Source organism: Protopterus annectens, chromosome 4.part0 (genome assembly GCF_019279795.1).
Source record: "Protopterus annectens isolate FY-2018-M chromosome 4.part0, PAN1.0, whole genome shotgun sequence".
NCBI classification, from domain to species: Eukaryota; Metazoa; Chordata; order Ceratodontiformes; family Protopteridae; genus Protopterus; species Protopterus annectens.
In genome coordinates, this window is record NC_056733.1 from 188,402,800 (window position 1) to 188,428,002 (window position 25,203).

Below are 25,203 nucleotides of genomic sequence, written 5' to 3' on the forward strand. Positions count from 1 at the left end.
CTCCAATGGAAAAAAGTGCAGTTTGTGACTGAATCTTGTTGTTGCCTAGGGCCTTAGGTGATGTTTCAGGAGAAATGTTACAGGAAAAGGTCTAAGGAGTTTTACCATGTTTTTGCATTGTGTGGCTAAAGGCTGGGCCCCGCACAGAGCGCAATGTTTAAAACTAGGGTTGATTTTTAAGATAACGGAGGAACATGTAAACAGAATAACTTATTCATATGCCGGGGGGTGTAATATTGTCCTTTTAAGGAATTAAGAACTCTGCATTCCCAATGACATTTTTTTAGTTTTGACTTTGCAATTGCAACTCTTTGCAAACTGACGTTAGCCAAAATGTTAATTACAGGTTTCAAAGCAGAATTGTTTGTATATGAATTTTAAAACTAGTGATGTAATGTATTTTACATGAATATTATTGAAGATTTTGCATTTTAAAGACTGGCAGTGTTGGTGCCAAGAAATGTCTCCTAGCTCTCAGATATCCATCCAAACCTTTTATGAATAGTGTTGTCATAACTACCACAAAGCAGGGCGATAAATATGCATGTTATCTTTATATACACTAAACAATTTGAAATCTTGTAGAAACTCAGATAAAGATGTAGAGTTCAGACATAGCTAGGGTTACCACCTGTCCCACTTTGTGAGGGACAGTCCCTCTTTGGGCAGTTGTGTCCTGCAAAAAATTGTAAAAATGGCAAATGCCCTGAGATTTTAGGACAAAATTACTACCTAATTTTATCTAAGAGTTGCATAAAACAGTTATTCTATATCTGAAACACCTAAATGTTATAAGAAACAGAATAAGCAACTAAAATGCTACAAGAATAAGCTTTTATTTAGTCAAACAAATGAAGTTCTGTCCTTCATACTGGCTGTGGGTATGATTCTGCCAGCAAAATCTGACGTTTGTACAAAAAATGTCCCACTTTGGGCATTTGAAAAGGTGGCAACCCTAGACATAGCTGGAGAATAAAATTGCATTTGTTGACAAAATTCTGGTTTGGGAAGAAAGCAGAAGAACTGTGTTTGTGTGTGGGGGGTTAATAAGTAATGAATTTTATCACAAAGGTATATGTCAGCTGCTAGATTTTCAGTAGCCATCTCAGTGGTATCAGGGCTGCTGCTACATTTTCAGTAGCCATCTCAGTCATATCACGGCAGCATCATTCAGAAAAAATGGACTTACTTGAGCTTGCTACCTGTGTGTGGCACTCCCTCATTCCTGGTGGGCTACTTGTTATTTCTTAGCAAAACCTCACCATGCAGAATTGCTGTGGCACATATGCCATTATATACTATGAACAGTTACCACTTGTCCTCTGTTTAGTCCTGAATCAAATTAAAACAGGGCATATTAAGAATGTTTTTTTATGTATTAACAAAAGGTTAACAGAGAGGATTGAGTGGATGTTGAAGGTTGTCTGTTCTTCAGCTTGCGTTTGAAAGTTGGTTTCCCACAATTCCACCAAAGTGGGCAGAGTTGCATAATTATGCATGCAAAGTTTATGTTAATCAGTGCACAGATTTGTACCTATTTTTCATGGGCCTTTGTCCAGATTTTTGATGTTTCCAGGTTGAGAGGTATGCAGGTCAAGGTAGGCAGTGTGCACTGTCTTCCCCTCATCTATGGCCTTGGTGACTGTCTCAAAGAAGTCGACCAAATTTAACAGGCATGACCTCCCCTTGACAAAATTAAACTGTGTGGGATCAAGCATCTGGAGGTTGCCAATGTCCTTGTTCCACCAAGGTCCATGATAATCCGCTCCATGGCGTTGCAGATCAGGCTAGTTAGGCTGATGGGTCTATAATTTTTTGGATCAGTGGATGCTCCCCCTTTGTTCAAAGGGATGACAGTAGCTGCCCTCCACTCAGCTGTGATGAAGCTGGTACTCAGGCTTTGGTTGAATAGGGTGCCTGATGGTGCCGCAAGTTCCTGACTGAGTTTATGTAGGATGTAGCCTGGGATGTTATCGGGTCCCATGGAGGCTGTATTTTTTGCATTTGAGAGGCAAGTGATGACTTGCTCACTAGAGATAAGGGGAGGGGGCCGGTACTGGGGATGTCCTGTTTTACTGATGGGGGAGGACAGAAGAGTGAAGTTTTCACTGAATCTGTTTGCCAGCAGGTTGGCTTTATCTACAGCGTTTGTGTATGTGGTGCCCTTGACCACCAGTTCTGAGCAGATCTGGATGCTTCCCTTGAGACTGCGGATATATGTGAAGAAGGCCTTATGATTATCTTTAGTAGATGTGGCCAGTTTGGACTTGAAGTTTGCTTTGGAGGATTTCACTAGTGCTCTTATTTGCTTGTTCAGGCTAAGCAGAGATTGCTTCCAGTTAGGCACCTACTCCTTCTTGGTCCTGTGGTGATCTGTAATGAAGTACTTGTGCAGTAAAGCACTTTATTCCTGCTGTTAATTTTAAGGAATTTTATTTGTATTTTATTTATTTATTTATTTTACATTTGTTTACCGGGCAAGTCCAGTTGGACACAAGTCCTTTTTCAGCAGAACCCTGGGGAGAAAAGCTCCACATAAAACAGAAGAAATGTTGACATATACATAAACAAGCTTACATATAACACAGAGAGAAGGTATCATATTTACAAGATTAACATAGAGTAAAAGTATTATACACATATTCATGTATACATAGATCTGAGAAAAATGTAAATAAACAGTATATCAAAAAATCTACTAATTAAAAAAAGGTATGTTAACATATTCATAGCTAGAAATCAATAGATGGCATGCACATGGCCAAAAATACGAGGTGTGGGTTATATCCTTACAAATATTTGTAACTTAGTAACCCAGAAACAAAGGAAAATACAGGAAAAGAGAAACCTAACCAGGACTAGTGAAAAGAAAAAACAAGAAGGGACATAGGCAACCCTTCCTTCTGTACCACCAGACTGTTCCCATGAAATGTGTTATCTCCTAGAAGAACATCTTCAGATTTTCATTCTGTCTCACTGAAAACCACTTTCTTCTGAACAGGACCTGACAGACTAGGGAATGACAGTGTTTTGTCTCGTATACTATGCCGCATTTTCTGCTGACGAACAATGCTGCTGTAATACCTTACCAGATACAGTTTGTCATGGCTTTGCTGTGAAAAAAAAAAACAAAGTATTAGTAGTAAAGGGATAAACTATAATCATGTTAACTAGGAATATGATACAGCATAATGTATTAAATACTATAGACTTCTTAGACGGGAACAGTCAGCATAACAAACATTTCTGTGTATGGTATGGAGCAGATGGCTGATTTACACTTTATGTTCAAAAACAATTTAAAGTATTTTTTACATCATGCATTGCAGCTGATTTTAGCAAATTTTTAGCTATAAAGCCAGTACTTGTTATGCCCAACTATTCCAGAATTTTCCTTAGCAGATGTTAAGCTTGTGCAACATCAGTATGTCACATGATCTAGTTTGTTTTATGGGTTACAGGTTTCTACAAGCACAGTCAACAATGTGTTTCATTATGATTCTAGTGTGTATGTGCATGTACGTGTGTGTCTGTCTGTCTGTCCGGGAGGGGACATGTGTGAATAGAAGAACCAAGATTCCAATCCTTGCACATTAGCAGTGTTGTGTCTCATATTGAAACAAAGGACTCTTGATGAATAGTTTTTGATTTGATTCCCATCATCCCAGGCAGTGGGGATTGGTTCATAGGATGGCAAACGAGAAGACTAAGTTCCAGTTCCAACAGCCATGTTGTGAGATATTCCGTGCTTATAAATAAATAAATCTTCTCATGGTATGTCAGGTAGCATTGGCACCTTCTGAAACCTTGCTTGGAGGTTCAGGTTCTGACGTACACAGAAGTGTATGATGGCCATTAATACATGTATCATCAAATACATTGAACACTTACAAAATGGAGGCACATTCTTCAACAGCAACTGTCTATATAAACATAATGTCTGAAAATGACATATAGATGCTAATCTTGTAATTTTGTCTAACGTCTTCCTTTAGATGTTAAGTACTGAAGATCTCAGGTGTGTGCTCTAATGTCCCAGAATTGTTTGTAGTGGTGAATGGATTTTTTACCAATCTTACTGCCATGCCTTAAAGATTATAATAAGAGAACCTGACAAAGGGTGATCCTGGTTCCAGAATAAAGTTCTGATTTATTTTATTAGATTCCTAATGAACCAGCATCTCAGCAAAGAATCACAATTTGGTAAAAGTTGGCATAGCTGTTTCCAGTGATTTAGCTGAGAAGATGTTGGAACAAATGGGGTAGAATGCAAATAGGTAGCCATCTTCCCAACATTAGGATGTTAACTTCTAACGTAATAATTTTTTTCATATGTTGCATCATACATCTAACATGAATGATGTAAAGTTGTGAATACTTTTCTGATGTGGCTCTTCTGTTAGCTACTAAGTAACACAAAGCTGCATTTTGCATACCTAATATTTGTGTACAGGGAAGGGCTATGTGGTTTATTCTCTGTATCAGTATATTTTGAATATAAAGCCATGGCTCCTTTCCTTATATTATCAGATTCCATGTTATTGAAAATATATGGATTTACTTTGCTTGCATTTGCTTCAAAGTGAAAAAAACATAATTATCTCCATACTAATGTTCATGTCTAAGCCTCAGGGGGTTATGCTTAGTCATTTCTGAATCCTATATCATGAATTCATTAATTTATTTATTTGGAGGCATGTTCCCTTAAATGCAGACATAATGCAAACTACAGAAAATAGCAAAGCACTTTATGTGCCTTGAGAAGGGTCATGGCTAACACAAGACAAGAACTTATACAGATCCAAAGGCAATAAAATACAAGTTAAGTCCATTGTACTTGCTTTATACAGTGACCATTACTGTTTTTTGAGCATTTTAAACCATTTATTTAATTTTGTGGCAAAAATAGTTATTCCGCTGTTTCTTGGCTTTTCTAGTCTGTGCCTCGCATAAGTGTGAATTAGCCTGGGACATAGTTATTTGGTAGCTGTTTGTTGTTTACTCTGCACCTGAGAACTAATTTTGCTGTGCTTTTACATTAAGAAATTCCAGGAGTAGACATCTTGTGGCAGGAGGTGTTTACCTGGTCTCTCTTAGTTGGAAGCACTGCAGGAAGCTCGAATTGTGGTTATTTATTGGCAACAAGGCATAGGAGTCAGTTTTCAAGCTTTTTTCTTTGTACGGAACTGTTCACTGGGCCATGGCTTTTAGTAGTGCACTGTATAGTAGCAAACTCCTAGACAGTAAAATTTGCCTATAAAGTTAGGATTAGATCCGAAATATGTTAAATAGTGTGGCATTGTGCAGAAATTAGTTTATTGCAGCTAGCTTGTGCATCAAATATCCTAGTATTATATAACATCCTGTCTTTAACCTTAGAAACTATCCTAGAAGACTCCTGTTAAAACCCAATCCTTAATCTGAAACAGACAACCCTATTACAGGACCAGACAACATAGATATGCAATTTAAAAATGTCTATATGACCCCATCCTTAATCCTAAACATACAACCCTATTACAGGACCAGACAGCATGGATATGCAATTTCCAAATGTCTCTATAGCCAGCTTGGTAGATTTGGACATTCTGAGTCAATGTAACAATTGACTGCAGTTCTCAGACAACCAGTTAATCATTAAAGAAAATTACACAGTATGCGAGAGATGTAAATACAGAACTTTCTTGGGGGCAAAAATCTCACATGCAAATGAGGTTGTCAGGAATACCCACACTACATCCCTCACACATACTGTTTACTACACGGACAGACAGACTACCTTATGCTAAGGTACCTAAAAGAAAGCTTTGTAAATCTCAAAGGCCTTCAAAGCCACCTAATGGCAACACTGCTCCTTAGCAATCACTAAAGCACACACCAAAAGCAACAACAAACTTCTCACATAAGCCTACACCTAATGTTCCCCCAAGTGTAAAGCCAATAAGGTAAGCACACACTTTACCAAATACTCTTGTCATTGAGGAATCTATTGTGCGACACACAGATGTCCCACTAACCAGTTTGAACAAGGAGCAGACAAAGGTTCATTGAAGCCAGGATTGGTAGTATCATACATGCACTCAAGTTACTAAACCCCAGGTACCAGTATGACTCTATCATAGTCCATGTGGGTGTAAATGACCTGAGACATACCTCACTGGACTAAATACATAATGAACTCTGAATATGTGTCACAGATAGGTATTAGCCTTGCATTGAGCAGCATTTTACCTCCTCCAAGGATGATGTCACAGTATGAACATAAAATTATTGATTTTAATAATTGGCTTACTTTCTGATGTCACTTTGGAGAGATCCAGTATCTATCAGCATGGGAGAACATGGTCAAAATACAACATTTCTTTGTCAAGAATGAGGGGTGCCTGCCCCCCACACACAAGCTTTCAGATATTGGTTAAAAGTTTATTCACCTCTTAGAGCCTTTTTAGGCAATACCAAAAAGGCAAAACTATAAACATAGTGAAAAGCAAACAACCTTTAGGTGTTACTGCTCAATGCTCAGAGCCTAAGCAAAATCTCCACACCCTTCAAGTCCTCCTCACTCAGAAGAATGTAGATGTATGTACTGTGACTGAGACTTGGTTTAAAGCCATAGAAAGTACTCCAGAATTGCAAGGCTACAGTGTCTTCCACGCATTTAGACCAACAACAGCACAGACTGGAGCCAAAGGTGGAGGTGTTTTTATCTATGTTTTTAATCTATGTTTGTATCAAACATAACTCCAGGATGGTTAAATAGGATGGCCCATGCACCTCATCCACATGCAAGTCATCATAGGTAAGGTCCCTCGCCATACCATGGCTAGCTACATGTCACCATCTATGCCTCTAGATCCTCACGACTCTTACCTAAACCTGCTACAGACACTCACCCTCCAACCAAATACCCTATCTAACTACTGCTCTATAGACTGAGAAATGTACACTGCCTCAAACTCATAGGCACAATGCTTCCTGGACTTTATTAACACAAACACCCTGGACCACACAGTGCATGATACAACCAGAGAATCAAACATTCTACATCTGGTACTCCACCAACATGGGAGAGCATTGCAACCCCCCTGCCTCATCCCCATATCATGTCCTCACTAGTGAGGTTGGATCACAAAGCTGTCTCATTTGAAGTAAAAATCAATCCAGAAAATCCAACTAAACCAGTAACAGTTAGGATCTATTCAAGGGCAAACTACATCCTATTAAGTGACACTCTGTCAAAATTCAAGGCTCTCCCCAACCCTAAGACCACAGCTACTTATGCAAAATTATTCAGTGTCACTGTCCAAACATGTGAATGGCTGCAGAGAGGCTGCTGTATCTACCAGAAATAATACCAAACCAAAAACTAAAAAAAAAAAAACCTTGGTGAAATCCTCACCTAAGCATGGTATATAATAAAAGAAGAAAACTCATGGCCAAAATCAGGAAAATCAACTCCCTTAAAGACAAGTGCTCTCTTATACAACTAAACAAGAAACTAAGAGGTCTAACTGTGTGCAACAAGACCAGCTATGAGGTCAGGATAGCCATGTAGGATAAGGACAATCAGAAGGCCTTCTTCAGCTATGTCTGGAACCTAGACGTAGCACACAACAACCTGCTGAACTGGTGGTGAACAGTACCACCTACACTAACAGGGTGACATAGTAACTCTACTGGCTGATAAATTCAGCTCAAACTTCACCCCTCCACCCAGCTCCACCAGGTGAAATCCCCTCCAACATACTCCCCCCAGCTATCAGCAGGGACAGGGTGCTGGCAGCACTTGCTAAAGCCAAGAAAACTGTCTCCATGGGTCCCAACAACATCCCCAGTTGCCTCCTGAACAGTCTAAAACATGACCTATCAGGGCTACTTGAAGCACTGTTCAACTACAGCCTTGAAATAGGCTACATTCCAAGTGAATGGAGGACCACAACAGTCATTCCTGTCCACAAGGGTGGACCAGCAACCCACCCAGGGAACTACAGACCGATAAGTCTGACAAGCCTAATATGCAAAGCCATGGAATGAATTATCATGGAAATGATAAACAAGGACATTGGCAACCTACAGACACTGGAACCATCCCAGTTTGGCTTTGTTAAGGGACAAGCATGCTTATTTAACCTAGCAGATTTATTTGAGAGGGTCACCTAGGTAATGGAGGTGGGTAAAATAGTGCATACTGTGTATCTTGAATTGGCTAAGGCATTGATACAGTATCCCACTCAGGCGTTGTTGGCAAGCTCTCTGAGGTAGCCATAAACTGTTACATAATTCATCGGATAGCTGACAGGACCAGAAAAGTTAGGATTGGTAAGACCACCTCCACCAAGAGACCGGTCATCAGTGGAGTACCCTTTGTTCCATTCTGGATGAAGTGTTGTATGGCGTTCACGTCTCAGAAGTCAAGGCTAATGTTAAAGGCATCTGGTTCACCACGTTCACAAATGATTGTAAATTGGGAGCTATTATATATTGACTCCAAGACACAAACATCTTGCAAGTGAGTTTAACACAGACAAATGACTGGCGCCAAAGCAATGGTCTATACCTCAATGCCAAAAAATGTATTATACTGCTGTTTTGGAAGCTGTTGATGGAAGTTAATTATTCCATCTATAAAACACCTCTAAGAATTGACCCAGTAGTAAGGGATCTGGGAACATATGGAGACAGCAACCTGGACTTTAGACTACACATAACTAAAACAATAAGAAAATCATTCTATGTTGCTCAACGTATAGGTAGGGTTATGACATCCAGGTTCAAGGAAGTTATAATACTACTCTACTTGGCCCTTATCAGACCTGTCATTGAACACAATGCCCCCTTTGCAATGTATCTAACCAGACACTTGCAAGAGCTAGAACACCCACAAAGGTTTCTCACCAGCAGAATTTAGGACATGAATACCCTGCTCACCCTGCTTTACACTGATAGCCTAAAGAATTTGTCTCTGTATTCAATCTCCTACAGGCTACTGAGAAGGGATCTATGCCTGGCTTAGAGGGTTCCTCAGACTCAGCCCTGATGGATCTATGGGAAATGCATAAAACAAACAGCAGTATACACACTAGATCTCTCCTACAGGCTGCTGAGAGGGGATCTTTGCCTGGCTTAGACTCAGCCCTGATGGATCTATGGGAAATGCATAAAACAAACTGCAGTATACACACTAGATCCAGGTATCTGAACTTCACTTGTGACAGAAACAGAATGTGCTGGAGAGACAGATATGTGTCCTAAAGGATTTCCACACTACTGAATAAGTTCCCCATCCATGTAAAACAGAATTCATCCTGGACCCTATTTAATTAAAACCTTGACAATTGAATGGGAAATCGTAAATTGACCCCCCCAGTCTGGCCCCCATGTCCCTCATTGTCAGAGGCAGTCAATAAGTAAAGTAATATCCTAATTAACTCCTACCCCATATGATACTTGGGAGGTAAATGGTTTGGGGTGCGAAACTAGGCTTCTAAGGGCCCTACTGGTCATTAGCCTAGTAACAACCTATGAACATACCAACCTATTTAACATTTCCACACTTAGGATTGCAAGTATCTTAGAAAACAGGCTGCATTTTTCAGTCAGTATAATATCTTTACAGGGGCTGTCAAACATTTTTCTTCCCTAACTGTAGAACTACAACTTCTATTTGTATTCTACTCAGTGTAAAAAAAAGACATGCCTACTTGTGCATTACATATATACACACTACATCAGAAACAGGAATTATACATTATTATGAATGTGTAAAGAGTCTTATGACTTAAGTTTGCAAATATAATAATATGGATGGCAAACATTTAAAAATTGTGTATCTTTGCCAACAGATTTTTCTAGCATTTGATGGTGTATATTATTGCAGCCAGGGATAGCATATGAGAATGTGGAAGAGACTGGGACATGAGTTTTTGAAATGTGTGGTGCAAGGTGAAATAAATTTACCTCTGGATTTGCGCAGGTTTAATTTTTATTTATTGTATATGTTGTAGTTTACTTTTTCTTTAGTTTTTTTTTAAAGTCATGGAATTATTTAAGTCTTGCAATTCTGAGGCTGAATTTTCAAAAGTTGGTGTCTTCTTGCAGCCTGCATTACACTGACCCGGTAGTGGGAATAACAGGATCTGCTTCTTAAATGTATCCACCTGGTGTACAGAAGTATTACTGCCAACCTGTACAGTGTCACAGTACATTTAGTAATGTAGATAGAACTCAATGGTAATTCTCTGCACCCTCAATGTCAGGATTCTGCCCCCTTCCTCCCATGGCCAAGATCTGTAAATATATTACCTCCAATATTACACCAAATTGGAGAAAAGGGAAATAACTTAAATCTCTTTTCTCTGACCTGGTGAGACCTCAGGGATGGTATACATAGAGATCAGGAGTGTGCTGGCAGTCTTCACTCTATTGGGGACAAAACACTTTAATAGTGCTTCATAGTTTCCTTTTGGCTGTGGTCAGATAGGATGGTGGGATAATGTCAGCAAGGTGAACTTTGATCTGCTCACCTTCATTAAGACCAAGAAATCCCAAATATTATGATAATGCATAGGATTCAAAGAAATGCATTATGTGCTAGAGCAATGCTTACACCACAAAGTGGTTATAGATTGCAGTGATATCCAGACACTGACAGGCTACATATCTGAGCGGTTAGATGTCCTTTGATGTGGAAATCACACCAATGCTAAATGGTTATAAGACAACCACAGTGGAGCAAAGCAAGAACTATATTGTAGAGCAATGTAGCAGACGAGTGCCAGATACCCAATCCTCATGAGATAAGGTGTCAGCTGGCACTGTGAGTCAGCACATGCTGGAGCAGGCTGTTAGCGTGCAGCACAGAATGATAATTTGCAGAATAGTGTAAACACATACTGCCTAGTGTCCTGTCACCTGGGCATTTACTGGTTCCACAAAAGGGGAGGAAAGGGCATCAGAGAACTGGGGAATATAACAGAGATACATATAAGGGAAGCATAAAGGAAAAGCAGGAGAGATTTGGGAAGGCAGGGCATACTTTTGTGTACATAAGTATCCCATTTTGTAGATAAGGAAAGAGAAAGATGATCGTAACACTGCTAGAAAAAGAGGAGAAGAAAAGGTGGGGAAGGGTAGGCAACAGGAGGTACCCAAAAAAACAACAGTTAAGACAAACAGGTGAGAATTTCAACATTTGAGGGCAAGAAGCCATTACTGGACAGAGACAAACAGATGGTGGACAAATGTAATGAAGAGTGGACAGCCCAGAAGGAGTGGGCCGTGGTTCAACAGGATAAGGGTACATAAATGCTACAATTAATATAGTATAAGTCAGATATACAATCTAACCCACTGTGTTGCCGTGTGGTTGGCTTCTTACTCTGCTTGTAATGAAAAACAGAACAGTGTTCATAAACAGATGTAGAAGAGATACAGACAGCAGCAGTGAAAATTTATGTTCCACATGTATGTGCATGATAGCAGAAGTCTAGAGATGTCCACACAGCCTTGTATCTAACCACAACCCCACATGAATGTGCAAGATAGTACAAGCATGACATGGTATTCACAGCCCCACAACAGAAAGTACAGTTGTGTACACTTACCATAAATGCAGATGTTCGAGTGTATTCACTGTTGCAGTCATCAAATTTGGGTTATCCCTGCCAGGGTAGCCCTCAGTCGGCCCGAATAGCAGAGGGTTGGTATTTCTGCGTCAGTTGCTGTCACTCCAGGACTGACGTCGGGTCATCACTGGTATAAAAACAGGCATCCAACACCATTACATCAATTTTTCTTGCCCTAACTGTCAGGAGACCTCAATAGGGAGGTAGGTTATGGCGGAAGAACACCACCAGCAGAAAGTAAATACCAAACATTCCTTGTAAGGAGAGAGAGAGAGAGAGAGAGAAAAGAAGGGGGATGGAGGGAGGGTAACCAGGACTGCAACAGTGAATACACTTGAACATCTACATTTATGGTAAGTGTATACAACTGTACTATGTTCTTCATATTACACTGTTGCAGTCATCACATTTGGGTTGATTCCCAAAGCTGAAGAAAAGGGTGGAAACATTCAAGAAGACTGGGGGCAGGCTAGGATGCCCTGCAAGATTGCAGTGGCAATGCCTGCCTTGGATTTGGAGAAGAGAGGCAAGTGGTAATGCTTGGAGAAGGTATGAGCAGATGTCCATATTGCAGCCTCCAGGATGTCCCTGATGGGGACCCCTCTGAGGAAATCTGCAGAGGTGGAGGTTGCTCTGGTGGAATGTGTCCTGACCCCCTTGGGGGGAGGTTTTCCATGCTGTTTGTAGCAGAAATGGATGCAGTGTGCTACCCATTTGGAAATTGTTTGTTTGGATATGGCCTTGCCCTCTGCTCCTGCAGTGAAGTTGACTAGCAATTGATCAGTTTTTCTAAAATATTTAGTCTTGTCTAGGTAGAATCTGAGCTGTCTGTGCACATCCAGAGAGTGCAGAATCCTTTCCCCCTTGTTTTGTGGGTTAGGGAAAAAGGTGGGAAAATGAATAGATTGGTTGAGAGCCACACTAGACACCACTTTTGGCATGAAGGATGGGTTAGGCCTGAGGGAGACCCTGTCAGCATGGAAAATGATGAATGCCTCTACAGCCATAAGTGGTTGTAGCTCTGATACTTTTCTAGCTGAAGTGATGGCCAGAAGCAAGGCTGTCTTCCAAGAGAGAAATTTTAAGTCTGCTGAAGCTGCAGATTCAAAGGGGGGCAGGGTAAGCTTTTCCAACACAAAGTTTAGGTCCCAAGCTAGGGTAGGAGCTCTTCTGGGTGACCTCAAGTTGTTAGCCCCTCTTAGGAACTGTTTGAGGATAGGGTGCGAGAAAAGAGGTGGCTCTGTGCTGAAATGAGCAGAGATGGCAGAGGCATAAATTTTAATAGAAGAAAAGGATAGACCCTTGTGTAATAGGTCTGCCAGGTAATCCAGGATGAGAGCTAGGGAGGGCTGTACCTTTCCGGCTCCCTTAGCCTGGAACCAGGTGCAAAACCTTTTCCACTTGTCAGCATAAGGCTTTCTAGTGCTGGGGCATCTGGCCTCATGTATAACATCTAGAACTTGTTTGCTTAGACTAGCAGCTTGAGGAGAGATCAGGGAATAAGCCAGGCTGCCAGACTGAGGGTCTGCAATTGGGGATGCATGAATTCTCCATTCGTCTGGGTCAGGAGTCGTGGGATCTGAGGTATGTGCCATGGTGGCAGGGGTGACAGGCTGTGCAGCAGTGGGTACCAGCCCTGGCATGGCCAGTCTGGGGCAATCGGGATTGTCCTCGGTATTTCCTCCCTTATTTTGAGCAGTACCCTTGAAATCAGTGGTAGAGGGGGAAAAGCATAGATCGAGAGATTTACCCACTGGAAGGATAGAGCATCCACTTTCCAGGCCTTGCTGTGAGGTTCCCTGGTGCAGAATTTGCTGAGCTGATGATTGGAGTGGGAGGCAAAGAGGTCTACCTTCGGAGTGCCCCATTTCTGGGTTATAAGGGTGAAGGTTCTTTGGTCTAGCTGCCAGTTATGTGGGTCTAGCAGGTTTCTGCTTAAGTTGTCTGCCAGAGAGTTTAGAGAGCTTGGCAGGAATTGTGCTAACAGGTGTAGTTGCATGGCTGAGGCCGTGTGCCAAAGGGTCATGATGAGCTTGCACAGGGGATAAGAGTGAGTCCCTCCCTGCTTGTTGATGTACCACATCACCATGGTGTTGTCTGTTTTGATCAGTAGAGGCACTGGGGAGAGTAGGGGTCTGAAAGCTGTCAGGGTGTGCTGAACAGCTAACATCTCTTTTTGGTTGATGTGCAGATGTATTTGATTTGGGCTCCATTGGCCCTCTATGCACCTGCTGTCCAGGTGTGCACCACAGGCATAGTCTGATGCTTCTGTGGTGAGGGTCTGGGTGGCATGGGGTTGAGAGAAGGGAAATCCCTTGTTGTGGTAAGATGCTGCTGCCTACCAAAGGAAATCTTTCCTTAGACAAGGTATCATTTGGTATAAGACTTTCCTGGTCTTCAGAGTGCTGACACCAAATGATTTTTAGGTACCATTGTAGTTTCCTCAAATGCAGTCTGGCATATGGAATGAGTAGAATGCAAGAAGCCATGAACCCTAGAGTTTGCAGGGTTTTCCTTGTGGATAACTGGGTTCTGGTGACTAGTTGAGAGAAGTTAATGTCAAGCAGTTTGTTTTTCTGGTGTAAGGAATACCATCTGGGATGCTGTGTCCAGGCTTGCTCCCAGGAATACAATTTTTTGTGTGGGTACTAATTTTGGACTTCTTTTCATTGACAGTATACCCCAGGGAGGTCAGTAGGTCCTTTACAAAGGTCAGGTGCTTTAGCAGCTTCTCCTGACTGTCTGCCTGAATCAGGCAGTCATCCAAGTATGTGTAAATTTGAAGATTTCTTTGTCTGCAAAAAGAAATGGTGGCAGCCAGACATTTTGTGAAAACTCTGGGAGCAGTGGATAAGCCAAATGGAAGTGCAGAGAACTGAAAGTGCAATGATCCTGCTCCGAAATATAGGTATTTCCTGCATGATTCCCTGACTGGGATGTGTAGGTAGGCCTCTTTTAAGTCTAGGGTGGCTAAACAAGCATCCTTGGAAAGCATAGGAAGAAGCTGCTGGCGGGTGAGCATTTTGAATTTTGGTATCACCAGAAAGGTGTTTAGAATGGATAGATCAAGGATGAGGCGCCATGTGCCCTTTTTCTTGGGTACCAGGAAGAGTCTGGAGTAGAAACCTTGGCCTATATGTTCTGCAGGAACATGCTCTATTGCCCTCATAGAGAGGAGGGAAAGGACTTGCTTTTTGGCCTCTGCCCACTGGTTTGGGGGAAGGTCTGGGAACCCTTTTGGGATTGGCAGAGTGTGGAATAAAATTTTGTATCCCTGGGACACTATGTTGAGGACCCAGCAGTCATTGGTGATGGTGGCCCAGTTGCCTGCATGGAAGGAGAGTTTTCCTCCTAGGGGTAAGTGCAGGTGGGTAGAGGGAGGCGGTGGAAGTGTAAAGTCATTGTGAGCTCTTACCATAAGTAGGTGGCCAGCCTACTGAACCCTGATGGCTGGACTTGTAAAAAGTCTTTAACTGTCTGCATAGATTTATGTTTTTCTTCCATCTTTTTTAAGACCTCTTCTGCCTTGGTGCCAAATATGTTGTCTTTGTGCAAGGGTGCGTCCAATAATTTGGATTTGACATGGTCTGGCAAGGTCTGTTCCTTAAGCCAAGCATGCCTTCTAAGTACAGAACCAGTGACTGCTGCCCTGCAAGATGCTTCTAGGGCGTCAAAACCACATTGTAAGGTGTGCTTAGTTACTTGACTTGCAGAATGCATTAACTCTTGTAACTCTTTATTTTCTGCACAAGCAGAGAAAGAATATATTTTTTGTTTAAGGAGTTCCATGGTATGTTGCTGATATTTCAGCATATGGAAATGACAATTTAATGCTCTAATAGCAAGAGTAGCAGAGGTGTATACTTTTTTACCCCATCTGTCTAGTGCTCAGGAATCCCTGTCTGAGGGGGTGGGGTTCTTAGCTGAAGTTACTTTGATTCCTTTAGGTCCTTAAGAGATGACCTCGGGGTCAGCAGTAGGACTTTTGAAAAGAAATTTGTGAGAGTCAGGGACTCTATAGTACCTGTAAACAAAGAGGCCAGCACCAAAGTGTTATGGCATTAGATATTATTTTATTATCATAACATCAAACTGGTTTTGGCACACTTGCCTTCTTCAGTGGAAGAAGACAAGTGTGCCAAAACCGGTATGATGTTATGATAATAAAATAATATCTAATGCCATAACACTTTTTTGCTAGCCTCTTTGCATTTAGATTGTTCTGGCTGCACCTGCCGTACTTGCGAAGGGGTTTGTCTTATCCACTCTATAGTACCTGTCAGGTTTCCTGGCAGCAGGAGGGAGGGTGTCAGGGGTCAGACTTGTTTCCATAAAAACATCATCCACAACATCCAGGACAGGAGGAATGGCCAGAGGTCTGTACTGTGGAAGATCTAAGAATTCCCTGAGTCTCTTTTTTGACTGAGGATAGTCCTGACATTCCCATTGGAAATGCTCCCTTAAAGTATGTAGGGTTTCCCCAAAGGAAATGTCCTCGGGTAGAGAGGCTGAAGGGATGGATTCCTATGCATCAGAATCCTCATAAGCAGAGAGGTGTTGCATATCTTCATATTCAGATGCATCAGTCATCAGACTCCTGTTCAGATAAAACTACTGGGGATAAGTCTCTTTTTCTTTTGGATCTTCCACCATTTTAAGCATTTGAGACTGAGGCAAGGAAGTGAGCGCCTGAGCTTGGGTCATCGTTTTTTTGGGTGTGGTGCATATCCTGGCCCTTTAGAAACTCTGTAGTTTTCTAAAGAACTGTAGATGCAAAAGAAGTCATTGGTCTGTGTCGAGTATCGGTAGTGTGAAGTACTTCCTCGGAAGCAGATGCCTGCTCAGTGGCTCCGGACCCATCCAAGGTAGAGACATCCGCAGGATCCTTTCTCAAAGAAGAGTCTCACAGCATATCAGACTCCAAAAGGATCTCAGTAGTGACCTGAAAATTCACAAAAGTGGGCATCAGGGGCTGTGAAAGTGCCTCACTGAGGACCGGAGAACTGACGACTAGCTTAACGGAAGCATCGTCAGCAGTTTTGGACCTGTGCGATCTGTCTCTGTCTTTATCCTTACATTTTTTTCAGAAGATCAGTTGTTGGATGGCTTACTGAAGTCATATCAAAATCTGAGGAATGAGAGTGAAAATATCTAGCTACAATAAGGGCCTGATGATGTATAGTTCTGGCATTGAACAAAGCACAGAAGTGACAGCAGGGAACGTCGTGGTCTGGACCTGAATAAGTGACGCAGTAAAAAAGAAAGTTTTGGTGTGGTATTTGCTTTCCACAGACGAGACAATTGTTAACTTTTTCTGACATCGGTTAGAGCAAGAAAAAAGGGTCCCCAATGGGGTAATTAGCTTTGGAAGGCTTCAACTTCAATTCGGAAATGAAAACTCAGGTAGCGGCCGACCGGCACTCGTGCAAACTGCTTCTGCTTTGGGCTCCCCAGCAAGAAAGACTGATGTAATGGCATCAGCTGCCTGTTTTTATACCACTGACGACCTGATGTCAGTCCTGGAGCGACAGCAACTGATGCAGAAATACTAAGCCTCTGGAATTCAGGCTGACTGAGGGCTACCCTGGCAGGGATATCCCAAATGTGATGACTGCAACAGTGAAACACGAAGAACATCAGCCATGCACTACCCCACAGTATGTAGCAGTGTTATGACATATAGACAAGTAACATGCAAAACACAGAGAGTGTAACCAGAGTTGGCCACCTGTCAAGTTCCAACAATTATCAGTGGAAATAACCTTTATTAGGAGCATTGCCCTAAATGACTGAAAAATAGCTTGCAATTTTATTTTGAATGGCCAAGTACCATTTGGGGTTGTTCCTGCCAAACCTCTGTTTCCCCAGTGTAGATGATCTTCAGGGTGATGGTTTCACAAAACATCATACTGATACCTCCACTGCTTATTAGTTCTGGGGATACCAGAAGCCTTAGTCAAAATCTCAGCCAAGTGAAACCAGGGATGCTCCTCCTGAAATGGATCCTCATAGTGCCTCAGCAACTGCTTCCTGAATTGTCTGTGTTGGAGAAAGAACACATCTTAATCAGCTTAGCACATTAGGCAGGTGTTCCCTATGGGGCATTAAGATGGTGGCCTGTGATTCAGGCTGGAAACTTGAATTCTGACTCATAAGTATTTTAGCTTAATGAGTTGGCAAAAGAAGATAAGAAAAGTACACTCAAAGACAGCCTGCACAAGTCCCCAACCATGTCTTATTGGTGGTTTGTGGTTAAAACCAGCTGTGCATCATGACACTCATGGAATCCACTGAAATATAGTTATTAGGAAACTAAGGACCATAAGAGCAATACCAGGCAAGTGACTGCATAGACCATTGCATGCCTACTCATATATGCCTTTAAGGAGACACACTTAAAAGTTCATGCCTCCTTTTCAAGCACTTAATAGTGCTCACCTCCCATATTGAGAAGAGCTGTACATGATATCCTGGTATAAATGTACCCATACAATTTTCAACTTGACCATAAAAGTAGTACTCAAAGCTATATTCTGTATGACCTGCCATGATAACTTACTCCACTGGCTGGGAATTTATTGAGATAGGAACCTACTGAGTCTTGTTTACTTGCTGTTGTACATTTAGGTCTCTGCTGCAGGTGCTTATAGAATCACTGCTGTGCAAAGAAACAGGAACTAAATTATGACTGCTCTTTCACAGCATGAAAGACGTCACCTAGGAGCAGCCTGTAAGTTACTGAGAATAAGGAGATTAATTCTGAAATATCTGGATAGCTGAAGTATTTAAGGCCTTTAATTCTATTGGTTAGGTATCGTTGGGGCCTTTCCAGTTGAGTGATATGCCTGGGTTTATACATATCAATGGGGGCATTGTATTCAGTGATGGTTCTGATAAGGGACAAGTACAATGGTAGGACAACTTCTTTGGATCTTGAAAATATTCCCTTGGAAATTACCTGAACAAGATAGATGTATTTCTTGATCAAGGAGGAAATATGATAATCAAATGAAAGAGTTATCCACATATTTACCCATGTCTGTTATGACAATACATGTCTAAAAAGGAGTACTATTTATAACATATGATAAGGGAACTGCTATTTTTCTGAATACTACATTGCACCTTTTTGTATTCAACCTGAAACCATTTTCAGTGTGCCAGGTATGTACATATTCCAGTTTTTCCTTGAACTCTTTATTGTCAGTGGATGAGTGGATAACGGTGCCCATCACACAGTAATCAACAAACATGGTCAACCACACTTCTGGGATAATGGACTGTATGCTTGCAAAATAAATGCTAAACAGGAAAGGGCCCAGCATTGATTGCTGTGGTATCCTATGGCTTACATTTTTAGGTTCAGGCAGGATATCACCAACTTTCAAAACTTGGGAATCTTTTCGATATCCAATTTGCAATTTAGTGGATAACACAAGGGTTTACATTAAGTTTTTCTCATTTTTTAATGATACCAGCATAGGGGATAGTGTTAAAAGTCTTGGCCAAGTCAAGATAAGTAGCTTGCACTGAGTGACCTGTGTCCATACCCTCTGTTTTCAAAGATGCTTACTAGGTTCACCTGAAAGAGTGGCCCTTCATAAAACTAATCTGATCAGGGCCTAGATCAATTAAGTCACCTTTACCTGAAAATGAGTTTCACAATGATATATTCCATGGCTTTGCATTTTAGGCTGATGGGTGTATAATTACTTAGGTCTGTAGAAGGGTTACCCTTGTGTACAGAAGTCACAGTGGCTGTTCTCCAGTCAACAGGCACAAACCCTGTGGATAGACTGAGACTGACCAACTTAAGTTGAGGCTCTGATACAGCATGCCTGGCTCTGATGAAAATGCAACCTGGTATGTTGTTAGGTTGATGGTTGTTCATAGGAGTCACTAGGCTAGCAGCACTAGAGCCCTTACAAGCCTAGCCATGTTAATCCAGAGTTGTCTCGACTATTCTTGGTCAGATGATGTAATTCGCAGAGCGAGTCTATAATAAACACCAACTACTCCTGTCCATGAGGGGCATGGGAGCCACCCCCAGGGTGAATTTGTGGTCTCTCATCCATTTGTCCAGGTTGTGCTTGAATAGGATCAGCGAGGAGCTCTGCTTCACGTGAATTGGACGTTTATTCCACAGTAGTGGCAATCTCTGGGAGATAATATCTGTTTAGCATGTTCTGTTAATGTCACAGGTTAGGTTAAGTTCCCTAAAGTGAGTGACTCTTGTGCCATTTAATTTGTGGATGTGCAGCATATCCATCAGGGCAGGTTAGAGACCACCCTGTAGGCCAGGCACAAGTCACCTCTCAGCAGCCTATACAATACAGAGTACAGTGACAGGGCTTTCAGCCTGTCCACATAAGTCATGGTTTAGAGGCCCTGTATTTTCTTGGTGAGAAACCTCTGTGGTCTCTTCAATTGTTGCAGGTGTCTGGTGAGGTGCATCCAGAAGAGAGCATTGTACTCTATTAGTTGTCTGATGAGGCTTAATTACAGTGGAGTTATAGCATTCTTAAACCTGGATGCCATCCCCTTACTTATGAGATGTCAGCATAGAAGACTTTTCTTACCACTGTGGAAATTTGGTGGTCCAAGTTCAGACTGCTGTTTACCCGTGTTCCCAGATCTTGCATCACTGGGTTTGAACTGGCGGGTGGGGTACTATCAATATTGTAATTAGCAGGGAATTCTGTTTTGCAAAGAGGATAATAATGCACTTTTTTGCATTTAGTTTTACACCGCAGCTTTGGCACTAGTCATCTGTGTATGATAGCCCCTCCTGTAATACATTAACATCATGGAGGACTCAATGATTGCACCCAATTTGCAATCATCAACAAACTTGGTAAGTCAAAGGCTGTCTACTTTAGCTTGGACTTCCAAGAAATAGATTCCAAACAGTAAAGAACCCAGCACAGATCCTTGTGGTATGGCACTGGTGATGGTTCTACTGGTAGAGGTGGAGTCACCAACTTTGACAGTATGTGTTCTGTCAGTGAGTCACTTGGCTATACTTCTAGTATGTAAGGTTTAATCCCAAATGGGATAATTGTATTATTTTTAGCCTGTGAATGAGATTCTAAGACTTGTTTGAAGGTGATTTCTGGGGGAATTACATTTCAGAAATACTGGAGATAGCAACATGAGTAGGTAGGGGTAAGGTTTGCACTAAATTTGTCCGCTTGTTTATTAAAATATCTATGGGATTGGAATATGTGGTATTATTACAAATGAGCTCAGTGCATTGTTGGACATTATTCCTTAATTTCATGACATAACTGAAGAAAGATTCATAGTTTCATTTGGTATGTGTAGCAACCTTAAGCTCATAATCTCCTTTACATTTTCTAACAGTATCCTCAAGTTCCTTGCTGGCATATTTAAATGTGACCTGAGATAAGGTTATGTGGATTTCTACCGAGTGTTCGTTATTTTCCACATAGTGAAACAGGAAGTCCATACCATGTATTCCCAGGCTGATCCACGCTGTAATCCTTAGCATGATAACAATAACTTAGTCAATTGTTAAAGGCAATTATCTTCTTTTGGTATCTAGGTATCATTCTTGGTGAAGGCAAGCTACTACTCAAGATCAGTGTCTCTCCTGCCTCTGATACATGCACAGTTGGGTATAACATGTTTCTTTTGATGTCACTCTTGGTGCAGTGCCTCAGGTCTTTCATCCCACATGGGCTACCACTAGACTGTAGTCATATTAGTCCAGTTTAAGGTCCCTTAGGATTCTTGTAACATCATGGATCCTGGCACCTAATTAACAGATTACAGTCTCCATGTTCTTGTTCACTATGTTGATTGTGGAGTCTGTATGTCTCACTGCAGAGTTAGTTATGAATAAAGTATTTCCTTGTGTGGAAGGAGGTTTAGTGGGCTTTATGGGCTTAGGTCTGCTTTCCTTTTGAATCTTGGGTAAACTGTGCTGATCTGCAGTATGTGTGAGTAGAGAAATAGTAGGTGCTGCTTTGTGTACTAGAAGCTGAGATCTTTTAGGGTATATTCTAGGAGGCTTTGTCATATTATACTTTACAACCTCAGCATACATTATGGACCTGCTGGTGTATTGTGACTGATGTGGTGTTGTGGACGTATGGTGCTCAGCGATAGTGGGTTAATGTAACAGGTTTGCATCCATGTTTCTTAAATATTTACGTCACTCACAGGTTGTATCATCAATTAGTAGAAGTAGTGGGCAGACAATAAGCATAAGGCAGTTGCTAGGCTGCCTTCAACCACCTAATGTGATCAGACTGGACACCAGTGGAGTGTGAGCAGACTGCTGAGCCATGCTACCAGAGGGTGGAAGAGGAGGGTGCATCATCACAGTACTCAGGAGTTGGAATTAGACTGTTGTAGTAGACCGTAAAAATTTATCAATGATGTATTTAGGATGATATTCAGAAGTTAGGTCAGATGGTAGCTAATCTAACAGTACTTAGTGAAAAGACAAAATTAGGTCTGTCAAGCATGACAAATAGGTTCATACTAGTCTAATGACCCCCAGGGCCTTTATAAGCCTGGTAGTGCAACCCAACACAGTTTTTTCCCTAAGCACCTTGGAAGCCTACATAGTGGGGGATGTTAGCAAGGAGGTAGCTAAGAGTTATGGGGGGATGTTAGTTGGGGGTTAATTTGCTTACTGTTGACCTCTGTCCATCAGAGACATGGGGACAGACCAGGGGTGAATTTGCAAGTTCCCATCCAATAATCATTTGAATAGAGTCACTGAAGAATTCTGCTTCACATGGACAGAGAGTTTATTTCATAATGCGGGGATCCAGGCAAAGTTCAGGTCCTTGGATCTAATGTTTCTTGTGCTGTTTGTTTTTCAGATGTGCAAGAAATATGTGGTAAATTCCAAAAGATATTCAGAATCTGCCCTCCATACCAACCAGCAATCATCTAGATATCTACACCAGATGTCCATTTCTTCAATATAGATATTATGTGAGGTATCGTAAATGATATGTTCTTCAAAATATGCCATGAACAAATCTGCGTATATAGGGGCGACGGAAGCCCCCACTGCTGTCCCCTTGGTTTGCAAATAACAATTGCCTTTAAAAAAGAACACATTCTTAGTCAATACATGTTCTACTTCAGATGTTTGTGAACAAATTAAATGAATGAAAATAAATGGGGAATCGAATTCTCTGTCAACTATGATAAAAATAAAATGATTTTTGTGGATGTTTTAGTTTGCCGCGCATCTGACCATACGTTGACTACAGAAATTCATTGCAAATTCCCTGAGAACAATTCACTCCTCCATGCCTCCAGCTTTCACCCTCCCCATATTTGCAAAAACATCCCTAAATCTCAGTTCATGCGCATTTGTTCCGACAAACACACCTATACACGATTTAGGGACGATCTAGTTCCTATATTTCAAGACTGTGGTTACAAATTGGGTCAATTATTACACACTAAACACACAGTGGATAATATGAAAAGGGATGGTCTTCTTCGTTACAAAAATAACACCCAATCTAATTCCAATCCACCTAGACTCATAACCACCTATGGACGCAACACCAATATATTAATCAATACTGTCCAGCAAAATTGGAACTTATTAACATGTGACCCAAAACTTAGTGAAATAATTGGCGACAGATGTCTGTTTTCTTTTCGTAAAGGCAGAAATTTATCTGCTTTCTTTAATCATTTCAAACATTCCGAAGCTAAAAGTACTTATACCACACAAACCACATCATCAGGTGAACCTATAATAGGCTGTTTTCCCTGTGGACATTGCACACATTGTGCCAAGCTTCTCAAAACTAAAAACTTCAGCAGTCAGAACACTCCTGTAGTATATGATATAAAAATTTTTTGCTAATTGTTCCTCGGACTGGGTAATATATTTGGCCAAGTGCAATTGTCCTGCATTTTATGTTGGTCAAACTTCTAGACCCTTAAAATTCAGAATATCTGAACATCTCAGTGATATAAAAAACAAAAGAGAAAACAATGCTCTTTACAAACATTCATTAATACACAGCAATGCTTGATTTAGTTTCACCATTACAGACAAAATAAACAGACCCAGAAACAATAAATTAGGTTGGCATGGTTTACTGAATTCCATGGAGAAAAAATGGATTATTAAGCTTGGTGGTCTCTTTAAGCCAGGTCTAAATGACAATTTGTAATTAATCACATGTTCTATTTAATTATTTATAAAATGGTTCTTTTTTGCATGTATTTTTTACACTGATGAAGGCTCTGTACTAAATCAGCTGAAACCGGTCTGTCATAAGAACCTATATACTTTTATTAAAGTATTTATTACCAGGTGCCTTGTTTGCTAATCTATGATAGCTCCCAATTTACAGTCATCTGCAAACTTTGTGATCCAGAGGTCTTTGACATTAGCCTTGACTTCTGTGAAATAGATGCCAAGCAGGAATGGGCCCAACATGGAGCTCTGGCGTACTCTGCTGGTGACTCGTATCCTGGTGGAGGTGGTCTCACCGATCCTAACTTCGTGAATCCCATCTGTGAGCACCATTTTCCCCTCATCATCATCTACAGTCTTGACCAGTTTGAAAATGTCTACCAGGTTGAGTAGGCAAGACCTACTCTTAAAGCCAAGCTGGAATGAGTCCAGTTTGTGTAGGTTGCCAATGTCCTTATTGATCACTCCATGATAATTTGTTCCATGGCTTTCTTTATTAGACTTGTCAGACTAATGGGTCTGTAGTTTCTAGGTTCGGTTTATAGTCTACCTTTATGAAGAGGGATGACCACTGTGGCCCTCCATTCACTTGGCATGTAACCTGTTTTGAGGCTGTAGTGGAACAGTGCCAAGCGGTCCTGCTAAGTCATGTTTTAGGCTATTAAGGAGGCAACTGGGGATATTGTTGGGGCCCAATGAAGAAGCATTTTTGGCCTTAGCAATCGCCACCAGGATCTGTTCTCAGTTGATAGTTGAGGGGGGGTATACTAGAAGCTGTTTCACAGGGGGTAATGGGGAGAAATGGGCGTGGAGTTACAGCTAAACATATCAGCCAGTAGATTTGCTATGTCAGAGAAGGTTGTGCCATTTACAATCAGTTCTGCACATTGAGTGTTACCTTTAAGGTTCCTGACATAGCTGAAGAAGGCCATATGATTGTTCTTAGCCTGAGAGGCTATCCAGAGCTTATAAGTGGCCTTATTGGACTTTATTAAACCTTTTAGTTTCTTATTTAGTTGAGTCGGAGAGCTCTTGTCTCTATGCGAGTTGGTCTTTCTGATTTTGGTCTTGACATTTTTCTTTTGTTATATACCCTGTTAAGGTAGGGATTCAGTGGGATTTGTTTATGGGAGCAGATTTAGGCTTACTTCTGGTAGGTACGGCAGCCTCAATGCAGTCATTTACATATTTATACAGGGTTTTTGGATAAGTAGCTGCATACTCTGGGTTTGGGAGTGCTGTGGAGTTTGACAAACTATCCCTTAACAGGATGTAGTTTGCTTTGGAATGGTTCCTAACTTTTACAGGTTTAGTTGGGTTTTCCAGGTTGATTTTTATGTCAAAGGAAACAGCTTTCTGGCCCAATCTCACCAG

At 41.3% G+C, this 25,203-nt stretch overlaps 1 protein-coding gene across 2 annotated transcripts in view; it reads right to left on the reverse strand.

Moving 5' to 3' along the window:
• Positions 1-2,580: 2,580 nt before the first annotated feature.
• Positions 2,581-25,203, reverse strand: part of TMC8 (transmembrane channel like 8) — an 829,418-nt gene continuing 806,795 nt past the window's right edge. For both annotated transcript variants that reach the window (XM_044068180.1, XM_044068179.1), the window contains one exon: positions 2,581-3,113. In XM_044068180.1, coding sequence (XP_043924115.1) covers positions 2,964-3,113 — 150 coding nt within the window. In that variant the 3' untranslated portion in view covers positions 2,581-2,963. The remainder of the gene's footprint in view (positions 3,114-25,203) is intronic.